At 36.2% G+C, this 12998-nt stretch overlaps 1 protein-coding gene across 1 annotated transcript; it reads right to left on the bottom strand.

Annotated features, from left to right (window-relative positions):
• Window positions 1–1190: 1190 nt before the first annotated feature.
• Window positions 1191–12410, bottom strand: micu3b (mitochondrial calcium uptake family, member 3b; the record flags this gene model as incomplete). Its single annotated transcript, XM_079479739.1, has 14 exons — window positions 1191–1259; window positions 1564–1721; window positions 1814–1922; window positions 3338–3509; window positions 4018–4109; window positions 5300–5395; window positions 6458–6499; window positions 6803–6877; window positions 6965–7047; window positions 7961–8008; window positions 9985–10063; window positions 10151–10182; window positions 11114–11258; window positions 12153–12410. The coding sequence occupies 14 exons, from the start codon at window positions 12408–12410 to the stop codon at window positions 1191–1193; spliced, it is 1458 nt and encodes a 485-aa protein (XP_079335865.1).
• Window positions 12411–12998: the final 588 nt, after the last annotated feature.

The following is a 12998-nucleotide window of genomic DNA, read 5'->3' as shown; positions in this document are numbered from 1 at the left end:
CATCGCCATCAGACCCTGTGTAAACTGATCTGGTTGGTGGGCAATGGACAAGTTCAGAGAAACTATGTTAGCAATGTGCTCATTGTAAGGAAAGATTATCTGGCTTATAATTCCAAACAAATGTGTGCATGCAGCAGCAAACCAAAACAGAACATTTTCTGTACATCGTTTATATGAATATATAGAATAAATATTAAATATATAGAATAAATATTAAATAATAACTTACTACATCTGATTTAACCACATACTATTTTCAAGACGTATTATAAAATATGTGGTATATTCACAAAATAACAGTTTAGAGTAAAATAGTTAATTTATAAAGAGCAATTTACTGGAGATAAAAATGGCATAATTTATCCTAAAAGGAAGATGCCAGACCCATTTGTAAGACATTTAATAAATAACTTTTTTAATTCATAAAACTTGGATGGCTTTTTCATAGAAGTGGTATACCCTTCAGTTCATGGCTTTTAAGAAGTAAACACATTCCTGACAATTGATATAGCTGTAACTATAGTCTATAGAGGTAGCGTGTGTTAATCTAATTGGTCTGGTAGAGGTCTGGTAGATAATAGCATTAGGTCACTGAGAGCTTTAATCCAGTTTGGGATTTCTTCACTGCGATGTGAAAGTGAGAGAGAAACGCTGACGACTTCTACCTACAAAAACAAAACATCACTGCGCACAATGAAATACAAAAACCTCAAAGGAATTATTCAGCTCAACATCTATATTGTATATATATATATATATATATATATATATATATATATATATTGTTAGTATATATATAAACCGTTAGAAAAGTGGTACAAGTAAAACACATCAGCATGCTTATTTTCTTCACACTGAAGTAATGTACTAGTCACCCACAGCAAGTTCAATTGTTCTCATTTTCTAGGTGTTTTTATGATGTCATTTATTTTTCGTGTGGGTTGGGCACTGTATTCTATTACTAAGTTAAGTCTTTATACACTGTGTTAGGCTAGTATCTTGTATCTCTTGATAGCACACATTAATTTTACAGAGTAATCTGATGCTAGAGAGAGAACTTTGCCTGAATGCTGAGCAGTGCTAGTGCACAGGTTCACTATCATTAATTCAGATCTCCCCAGATGAAGCAAAACCACTGAAAACCTTTAAACAACTGCTACATTTCTACTGTTATTCAAGTATAAACATACCTATTTGCCAATGAGTTCCTTCTTCATACAGGCTTTAAAGGATGTGAACTTCTCTTCACCTTTGTATCCCTGAGGTTAGAATGGCAACATAAAATATAGGTTGTGTACTAAATATTATAATGCAGGTCAGAAAAACTACTAGCATTGTGAATGATTGTGACCACTAGATGGTAGCAAAGTTTCAATTATTAGACTCTGACTATAAAATATTACTTTAGTTGAAATATTTAACTACAATAAAGAACAATAAAAACAGTGAAAGTTTTGTATTTATACTATATCATGATAAAACAACAGCGCAATAATAGTAACTTATCTAAAGTTTAACTCTGCAGAAAAACCATCAGAGAAGAACCATCAAAACCAAATTTACCAAGGAGCCACGGTGCAGCCGGTCCTTCATAATCCCAATGAACTCCTTGTAGCTGAGCTGGTCATCGTGGTCCACGTCAAAGATCTTGAACACAGTGTTCACAAGGTGATTTGAGAGCTTCAGTCCGGTGGCCACATAAACTGCACGGCCAAACTCATCTGTGTACAAAATGCAAATTACAAACAGTTAATCCCCCAAATCCTTGATGTCAAAAAGCGTTAGAGCAATTGGATTATTTTAAATTGTTTACCTTGTCCAATTGAGCGATTTGCATAGTTGTACATCTGCATGGCAATGGTAAAATCCTCTAAATTGTTGAGGAACTGAAAGAAGGACCTAAACTCTTCAAAACTGATACCCTGTAAGAGAAGAACCCAAAAATATGATCAAGAAGATCCTTTCAAAAGAAAACTTGAGGCAATAGAAATACCATAGTAGGAAATATGACAATGGTAGTCAAAAGTGCACCACAATTGTTTGCTTTCCTACATTCTTCAAAATATCTTCTTTTGTGTTCAACAGAACAAATACATTTTTCCTACTGGGGTGGCCAAACCCGGTTTGGTTATAAGCATTCTTCCAAATATATATTTTTTGTGCTCATCAGAACAAATACATTTATAGAGATTTGGAGCAACTTGAGGGTGAGTAAACGATGACAGAATTTTTATTTTTGGGTGAACTGTTCCTTTGAGTCATGCTCTGACAAAAACAAAACATCACTGCGCACAATGAAATACAAAAACCTCAAAGGAATTATTCAGCTCAACATCTATATTGTATATATATATATATATATATATTGGGTGAACTGTTCCTTTGAGTCTGGCTAAATCAAACAATCGGAGTCCCCATCCCTCCAGCTCCTGTGCCCAAACTATAATTCAAGCTGTCAACACCTTTGGATTGTTTTGTTTAAGGAGAGGTCGGGTGGCTTGTCGATCTTCTAAAGAAGATTAACCTGATACTTCCATAAATAAAAACAGAGGGGATACAGCAGTTCTTTTGATTTTCACTCATCCGTTTCCAGGCACTAGACCCACGTCTCTGGCAACCAACAACAACCGTTGTACAAATGAACTAATGAGTAATATTTGACGCTTTGCTGCTTTTACAAGTTAAGCTTCACTGCAATATCTTAACTTAAGAAAAAGAACCACTTAAATATCAATGGCCATCCACCAACAGCCTCCTCAGGCAACTGAAAAGACTTTAACCTCATAATGTGAGGGTCAATGTGCAGAGAGGAAAACAACCTGAAGCACAAATACATATTCTCCTCACTCCACTTTTAACAACAAATGTGTTGCACTGATTTGAATACATTAAATCAGACTTATTATGAAAAATGAATGAGCTTGTCAAATAGGAGTGGGATGTTGGAAGGCATATTGCAAGGATTATTTACATGGCTTGATGCAATGACAAAATATAAAACTCATTCCAATTTACACTTATAATATAATTAAAGGTCCAGTCTGAAATTTAACAACATCTAGTGGTGAGATTGCAAATTGCAACCAACGGCTCACTCCACCGCTCACAGCCTCCCTTTCGTTTTTCATAAAAATGTTAAAAGCATAAGAAAAAATGCTGTTTAAAATGGTTTAGATGACCAGCATCCTAAAAGTTTTTGTGTTGACAAACTACATACAAACTGGCACACTAAATCTAAATGTGGTGTTTTTTCAGAAAGCCACAAATCAAATATTCGATTTTTCCCGAGTGATGATAGTTTTGCGTGTGTCCAAAACCATGTCCAGAGTAAAAGTACCTTCTCATCTGGTATGCTTTGACGCACATTCTCAAGGTAGCCGGTAATGTTTTCCACCGTGGTGTAACGTAGCAGGATACGCGCAAAGTCCTCCTCACTGATGGTGGTCATTCCCTTGGAATAGCTGAGGAACTCAATCTCAAGGACCTCTGTCTGCAGGTTATCCATGAATCTGCCGACAGAGCGTGACACAGACACAGTGTTAAGAGGAGATACTATCACTTTCTCAGTGGGACGCTTGTCTGAGTGACTGAACCGTCCCAATGTGTTTTGATAAAACACATCCTTACTTTAATGCCTCTGGGCATTTTTTTAAGATCCATGCATTAATAATCATATTAAAAAAGGAAAAGATCACAGTGTTCTGAATAGTTTGTGTCCAAGCCCAGAGGGAATCTGATTTTAGGGGGGAATTTGCAGACTTTTGAGAATAGATTTACATGATGTAGAATATGTTAAGAGTTGACAGAAGAACGCTGTTTTTTATTTATTTATCGGATAAACCCCTTGAGATGTCTTTTCAAGGGAGTCCTGGTACACAGGTGTCTCAAAGCAAAAAGCAAATAAGCCAAACAATGCATTAGATTAATGCAATAGACAATAAATGTGCTCATTTTTGATAATGATGCGTGTTTAGCCTGATTCCCTGTGGGCCTGCTCACATCTAATGTGTATTTCACCTGTAGAAGTCATCAAAGTTAAGTTCACGTTTGCCCTTTCTTCCAAAGAAATGCACTAGCAGAGTTGTGTCAGTGACATTATCTGGTTCGTGCTGTGAAAGAAAATAATGACAAACATAATTCGGCTGTGAAAGCTCAGAGAGAAAGCAAAATTTAACAATAAACAGGATCATCACTTCTCAAAAAAAGGTCTGCGGGTATGAAGGTGCAGCCATAAAAAAACACAACAAACAAAACACACACACACACACATTAATAATTGAACAATAAATGTTTGATTTTAAGCAAATAAATAACATATATTCTCTATCATACATTGTACAATTCCAAATAAAGTATCTTTGAAGTTGGTGGGGTTTAGCTCTCCTAAATTGTTTAAAGTTAGTTTGTCCTTGTTAATATGTTTGATAGAGCATAAACCATCATGGAGCAGCGTTCACATCATCTCATGCTAAGCAGAAAGCGGTTTGCTCATGCATAAATCTTGCATATCTGTGCTTTCCATTTCAGGTTTTATGTCTTTATTTCTTTTGGAACATGCTCTGACTGTACCTTATTCATGTTCCCTTGCAGCAAGATATCTTTACAAAAACAAGACGCATAATGTGTCTGATTCTGTATCTTTTCACACAGGGGCCTTAAGGGATAATTCACCCAAAAATGAAAATCCTGTCATGATTTACTCACCGTCATTTCAAACCCGTATGACTTTCTGTCTTCACAGAACACAAAAGAAATTTTTTGAAGAAAGTTGATAACCTAACAGCACTAGCAGTCCAATGAAAGTGAATGGGTGCCGATTAACAACATTCTTCAAAATATTTTCATTTGCGTTCTGCAGAAGAAAAGAAATCCATACATGTTTTAAATAAGAGGGTGAGTAAATGACAACAGAATATTTGTTTTCGAGTGAACTATACATGTACCTTTAATGTGACTATAACTATACATTAGAGTGTCATGTACAACCAAACAAATAAGATTGGTAAGTAAATCCAAACTTGATCAATTTCATCTAAAGTAAGAAAATCATGACAAAAATGACAAAAGAGACAAAATGTGAATTTTCGTAAAGCCTATTTAGTCTAAAAAACGTCAAAGCTCATATTTACATCTCATTGGAACACATGGAATGTGGTGATACAATAATGAATGAAATCGGAAAATTCCACAAAAATAAAACATACAACAATGAGCTGAACCTCACATGAGGCGAAGGGGAAGGGGAGGCCGAAATAATTATGGGAAAGAGAAAACGAATGAACATAGAGGATATTTGTACCTCTGTAAGATCTGAAAAGAGAACTATTCTTGCACCCTGCCTCAGAACATCCCAGAAATGTCTGGGTTCAGACTGAGGCTGGACTTTTTTAAGCACCTGCATATCAGAGGTGAAGAAGTCTTTAACAATCACCAAAAATGTCAAACTTACACAGAGACACATAAGAAGCATCATGTACATGCGAAAAGCTTTTGATGTAATGCACCATGTCAATCTACCAAACACACATATTTAAAACACTGAATTTCCCATGGAGCATAATTTTTGTCCTATCGAATGCAATTTTCATTTTTTACAGAATGTTTTTGGTGTAGTTTTCTCGTGAATTTACATAACTCATTACTTTTGCTTAATCCAGAGAACAAGAAACAACTATCAAAACGGAAAGCCAAGGTAAAAAGTATAATTTCTACATTATTCTACCACCTCACTGCAATATATAAAATTAATGATGTCATGCTTAGTGCATTTTAATAACTGTGCCTTTATCTTTTATTAAATCAACTCCGGTTCATAGAGGTTTAAAAGGTGTTTGACAGCACAGAGTTCAATATGCTCTCTGTTGTTTAATGCTGAGACTGGTTCATTCCTCAACACTAACTTTGAATGACACAAAGCTCTTCATGGTCGAAGCATCACAAGATGAAACTCGAAGCCAAATACCACTTTTCAAGCAACTGTAAAAATCAAACATGAGGGTCCAGGTGAACTGTCATTCTTTAGGTGAGGGGCTTTTAACGTGAGTCTGTAAGACTGCTTCTAAGCGAGAAGTTCCTGACAGTAGACAAGCAACATAAATCATCTGTTTTGCTCAAATGATACAATAACAATAGAACTGCGTTTGACTGAGCTCCATTAGAGCTGCATTGTCCTTCTTCTCTGGAGGTGAGCCATGCGTGAGGGTCACTCTCTTACACCCTATCCCTATCCACCCTATCCAAACATCTCACTGTGTAATGTGACTATCTGTTCGTTGAAGAGAAGCTGAACTCACTGAATGTGACTTTTTGAGCACAAGTTTGAAGCTGGAGGTCAAAACTTTAGTGGTTACGCAAGGCATTCACAGTCGCTGATGAATGTAAACGATTAACGTGTACTACATCCTAATGAAAGATCTCAAACTCATGCATAAGGGTTCTTTAATATACAGATACATACATTACTGCTGACGGAGCCTTGATATCCGTACAGTTCCACACTCTCAGATAGAGAAGATAACGATGGCGTGTCAAATACAGGAAAAAACATTTATCATATGCGCGATGTAACAGTTGTTAGATTTCATTTTTGTACCGTACAGAAAAATATTCATCTAACCACAATATGATGGAGATTTAAACTTGTGCATCAATCAAACATTTTTAAATGATATCTTAATAAAAAGTAGCACATCAGTTGTCATAATGGATTCAAAACTGTATCTATGATTATCCATAAGTAGTCGAATAGTTCCATGCAGGTGCCATTTTTTCGCTCATGAGGCAAGTTTTATATTTCTCTTACCAGTTGAGATGAATTTTCAGGATCTCCTCCACGCTCTTTTCTCTTTTCGTTTTTCTTTCGAAATATTTCTTCAAGCTAAACAACAAAGTGAAAAATGTCGTCTTAACGTGTATTGGCATTCAAATTGATATTGATAAACAACATCAACAAACGTAATCATACCACCATAAATTCCCTCTTATCCACCATTTCATTGCCATCTGCATCAAACATGTTGAAAGCTATTTTGAAACCTGCATGTGGCTCTATAAGACATAAAACACATAAGACATGCATTTGTGTGATTTGAGTTTAACAAACGTTCAAAAAGATAGGGCTAATCACAATTAATCGCGTCCAGAATAAAAGCTTGTGTTTACACAATATATGTCTGTGCACTGTGCATATTCATTTTGCATTTATAAACACATACAGCTACACGTATACACATTAAGGAAACATATTAACATTAAATTTACCAATAATTTAAATTATATTTAAATGCTTATTATATTTTACATTTTTCTTACATTCCGCCGCGGGAAAAATTAAGAGACCATTTTTTCACATTTACTATTTATAGGTATGTGTTTAGGTGATTTATAGGTATGTGTTTGATTATTGTTTCATTCTGTGACAATATTTCTACCAAACTTTAAATAAAAATATTGTTTCTATTTGCAATTATTTTCAGAAAATGAAAACGGGAGAAACAGGTCAAAATAACAGAAAAGGTGATCTGTATTCTTTCAGACCTCATAAGACCTGCAAAGAAAACAAGTTCACATTCACTTTCAAGAAATACAACAGTAATATTGTTACATGTATTTAGGAAAAGTTCAAAAAAATGTTTTATGTGAAAACCTTGATTTTTATAACAGTTTTCATGTTGACAGTCTTTCACATTGCTGTTGATGGACTTTGTCACTATCCCAGGGTTTGAGTTTGTGGAAATTCAACAGACATTGGATTGGAATGACCACAATACATATAGAAATGCTAATTTAAAAAGAGAATTTAAGTTGGTCTCATAGTTTTTCCTCCGGCTGTATGTGCATGTATGTATATGTTTATTTAAATACAAAATAAAAAATTACACAGATATTTATTATGTAAACACAAACTTTTATTCTGGAGTCGATGGTTTGACAGCCCTAGAAATGAACCTCACATACTCACTTGTCATAATGCAAAGCAGAAACAGATACTCGGTGTAAGCGATGATGCCTGAAAAACAGAATGAACATTTCCTTTAGAGCTCAAACTAAGCTCCAACATCCTAGAACTTGAGTTCAAAATATATTTAGCTATCAAATGTCATTTTAAACCAACAGCCTTTCTTCTTTTACATTGATAAAATCTAGGAGGATCCCCCTCTTTGCTCTTGTTTGGTGTTCTCTTCACGCAAACAAAGCCGTTAAAAGTTAAAGCGAGCTGGCTGGACCCAAACCCAAACAAAATTAAAGCAGGCCACTGGGCTCCTGAGTTTCCCTCTGTTTATTTTCCTAGGTGTAAAACATTCTCAAGTGATCTGTAACTGATTGCAGATGCCTGATGTAGGTTTGTTTTGCCTTTTGAGTTCGGCTAGTGCTTTGTTGTGTGAGAGGAGAAGAAAAGAGGAACAACTGTCAGGTCGCTGTCTTGGAGAGACTTAGGGAGAATTGTTCCTGCCACTGAAAGCATTCCCAAGCTTTTGTTTGAAAGAGATGATAGTGACTTGGGCACAGATAGTTCAGGAGGGCTACTTTGAGTGCTGTGGGAAACGGACTTTGGAATGTTTGAGGGGGATAAAGAAAGGTGTGTGTAAAACAAAATATACCCGTAGCCGATACATTATCCAATTTCACTCTTACACTGAAAATAGAAGTTAACAAAAATGATGACAAATTTTTATCTCTTTTCCATCAGACATTTGGACCCCCACTGTATATGCATTTCCAAAAACCAGGCACAATGCACAGCAAATTCTCCACATTGAACGTCTATCACAATTCAAACCTTTAAGACCTGTGCATTTAGTCTTTCAGGATCTCAGACAGGTTTCATTACATCCACACACCTTCAGTCTTGCAGAAAGAAGCCCAGCCCATGAGCCCAAACAGTTGTCAGAACACAAAGAATTCCACAGAAACAATTCATATAGAGTGTCAATGATGGAGATGTAATCCAACGCCATTCTTAGAATTCATACTGTCCAGAGTGATATGGGGCTGTAACCGGGACAAGTCTCAACATCGCAAATTTCAAACAGCTCTTTTTATTTTCTGAAGTAAGTCTTTGTTCGCAGATCAAGCCTATCTTCTTTTTTTAACCTAAGTGCAGCTTTAACATTTAACAGCCGGATTAAAAGCCCAAATCCAGGCACTGGCTCTCGAGAAAAGTTGCACTAAGCAGAGATATCATGTAGAGTGTTTTAATGTTTTAAGAACACTACAAGGAAGGCACTGTAGGATCTTGGAAACCCCCACATCTTGAGAGGTGATTGTTTCAAAGTGTTTTAGGTAATACTATCACTTTGATACAGCTTATCCTTTTTTATTATACAATATGTGTAAATGGCCTGAATTTAAAAAAATGTTACGCTGTTTTTAATTTCTTGCAATAACATAAATTGGATTTTAATTTCTGGGTTGTTATAAATACAACACATATAATATGAAAAAACATTTTCTGAAAGCATGTCTAAAGTCAGACCTCAGGGCAATATTGAGCTGGATAATTTCTGGATTAGTTTGTGAATGTGTGTGCACGGCGCACCCTTCTGTTGAGCAGGTGATTGTTTTCTATTCACGACGACATACCATACGTTATGTACTGGGTGTTTTTTTTGTCACTTTTCTATCTGTGCTTATTCCAGAGCAAAGTCGCAGTAATACCAGACTGATTGAGAGATAAGAAAGAGCATTCTCAGCCTGTGCATGAGCTTGAGTTTCATAACACTGTGTATGTGGGTGGGCTAAGAATCTGCAGAATATAAACTGATTACGGATCCATGTCGCACATTTACATATATACATTCACATATATACATTCACATATACAGAATGATATCAAGATATGTGGCACTTTAAAAGCAGAGACTCTCATAATCCAACTGCACAAAGGGATTGCCCCAACAACGAGTAAACAGTGATCAAATGACAAAAGCAAATAATGCTGCTTTATGCAATACATATCACACACATGATATCATGAGGTCTCACCTTTTTCCCGGAGGTTTCTGAAAAAACTTGAAGATCCTTTCCAAACAGGTGGAGTATCAGACAATATCTTGTCGAGATCCTTTTAACAGAGCACATATATTATGAATTATTCATTTAGAAATATATTAACAGTAAAGAGAATAGACATTTGAATATTTCACCATACCTGTTTTGAAAGAGATCTCCAAAATCTCTTTTCTATATAGAACAAAAACAAACATGGTTAAGACCATAGGTCATGTATAACTTAATGAAAATTATATGTTAATTATAAATTTAAATCTTAAAAAACTAACAATATACAAAATTGTCACCACAGTAGAATTGGCTACATATAAAATATAATTTCTGCAATGCAAGACTATTGTTATTTCATTCAATGAATACCATTGGAATTAAAATGTGTTTAAATTGCTGCAATTAAATAAAATACAAGCAAATGTACAGTAGTAAGTAATAGAACAATTGAAGCTGTTTTGCAAACCTAATGTTTGAACCTAAAGAAAATCAAAACAAATCGTCTGTTTATATAATGCACCCAAAGTGTGTTTTACGGCCAGGGCGTAAAACCATAAATACCATTATTTCATTCCGACCAATAAAGTCATATACCAATAAAGACAAGATGGTGATGCAATGTTTGCCCCCCCCCCCCCATATTAGAGTTCACATTTTATTTCTGTCTACATATTCCAGGAAGTCCAAGTTTCAGATAGCAGCCCACTGCTGGTTGAAATTCGACTCCTATACAAGTATAGCTGTGTTGTAAAAAATACTTATCAATTTTACCATCTGGATCATCAGTGCGTGTGATATATATGATTTAAACTTAATGTCTTCAAGCCACTGTACCTGTTACGCATGTCTAGAAGTTGTCTGTCAGATTCATTACAGAAATGGGCCATACGTGTGATGCTGGTAGATAGCGATGACTATCTACATGCAGGTGTTGCGACTACATCAGGTGTTTTTTTGTCTACAGGGTCGTTTGCTTTTAAGATTAAAGGGGTATAATACTTAACAGAGGCAAAACCACTATCAAACCTTGTATTTATGATATTTTACCTTAAACAGTATATTACATTTATATTCTAAATTTTGATAATAAAACTTCATTTTTGTGACTTACTTTTTGGTTCACTCATGGAGACGGACTCAATAAAATCAAGCGGGGTCATGTAGAGCTGTCCATCATACTCCAGTGAGCTGAAGAGTCTGAATCTGTGCTTATGGGCTGACATGGACACTTCTTCATCTTCAGTGGATGCACTGACCTATACACAAATGTACACACTTGAAGGACATATAGTGAGAAATATAAAAGAAATGAATGTCATTCATCTCATTAGTGACCGAAACATTGATTGCTGCTTATGACCGAAGTTTGTTTTGTTGTCTACTTTTCGCCCATATATTTTTAGAAAACATTAACCAATAGTTCGTATTTTTCACGTTTTTGCTACTTTCCTGTGCACATAAACATCCACCAGAAGAAAAATTAAAGGCTAAGCTCCTGTGGCATGCAGATAGCAAGGCCCACTGGGCACTGTGCAAACACCCTGGGAATGTGTGTCCTGCTACCTCATCAAACGTCAACCCGGCTGCCAAGCCGCAGTGTCCAGTTACCTCAACCCTAGATTCCTGCGTCCCACTCCAAGTCAAAGTTACGTCCAACCCAAGCAGATAAGAGTACAAAAAAAAACAACCAGAGAGATTCACAAACAAGACTTATCGATCGTTTAGATTAATGATCCATCAATCTGATGGATTTGAAAAAGCCTGCCTGAAACATTAATACCAGGACCATGATGGAACAGCCCAGTCTGTTTGTTTTCTGAATTTTCAGGGAAAACACTCCTGACTAAATTTGCATGCATAGTCAAATAGCCGTTGAGCCCAAACCTAAGCCTGCACTTATACGTTCTACAAAATGGTCAATAAATACAACTTTAGACCAGATGTTAGAATATTTCTTTCATCGTGAGTACCGCTGTACATCACATGACTGAGGATGAAGAAGAACTGAATTCAGCACCGCTCTAGTGGAGAGCGCCTCTTTGGCGCATCAACTCCGTCGATTTAAAAACGTAAACAAAAGGACAAAACAAAAACGGGATTTTATTATTATATAAGGCTATGTTACATTGTAACGAAATATAAACGCATACCTTCTCTTTTGCAAGAACAGCTGGAAGCGGAGAAATCCGTGCGCGCACTCGACCAGCTTTGTTTTCCCGTTGCGATGTTGAATTGTGTTGGCAGTAAACAGCGAGTCCGCCGAGAGTGATACACAGTCCAGTCCCGAAACGCTTCAGAAGAGATCTTTCCTTGAAAGAAAATCTGTTGTTGATGCAAACATTCAAAGCATTCAGGGAAGCGGTGAACTTGTTTCGAAGAAATAAAGCCTGACGTACGGCGGCCATCATGACTCTGTCTCAGCGGTCAGACTGCGTTCATGCATCGCGAGATGAAATATGCAACCTCACCCGCGCGTGCATGCTTCTACATGAACACATTAGCAGCTCTATTTCCAGTTATAATTTGTTTCCCTAAACGTCCTTGTTGAACTTGCCCTACGGGCTTCGACTTCAAAACGGTAAAATATTGGTCTGAATAAAACTAGGGTGAACTCTGTTTGTTCTTTCAAACCCCTATTATAAATTACTATGGTAACCTGATACAGTTGTACTAGTGTACTACTAGTAGCCAGAAAACATTTGTATTAGCAACCACTGACATTGGCCAATAAAACGCATTAAACAGAATGACGGATTTATGCTTAAGGATTCGTGCACCGTTTGAACAAGGTCACATATTTATTATTCACATTTTTCATGGTTTATAACTGCTTTTACACTAGACATATATACAAAAACATTTGACAGTAAACCTGCAGGTCACATGGCAATAATTACTACTGACACACACAAGTAAATTAATGCACATGCACAATGTGACTTTACACGAGCAAAAGCACAAGGCTGGAGCAAATCGATGGCCCCGCCCACAGAACC

This window comes from Barbatula barbatula (genome assembly GCF_947034865.1).
Source record: "Barbatula barbatula genome assembly, chromosome: 18".
Taxonomy (NCBI): domain Eukaryota; kingdom Metazoa; phylum Chordata; class Actinopteri; order Cypriniformes; family Nemacheilidae; genus Barbatula; species Barbatula barbatula.
This window is presented reverse-complemented; position numbering and strand designations above follow the sequence as displayed.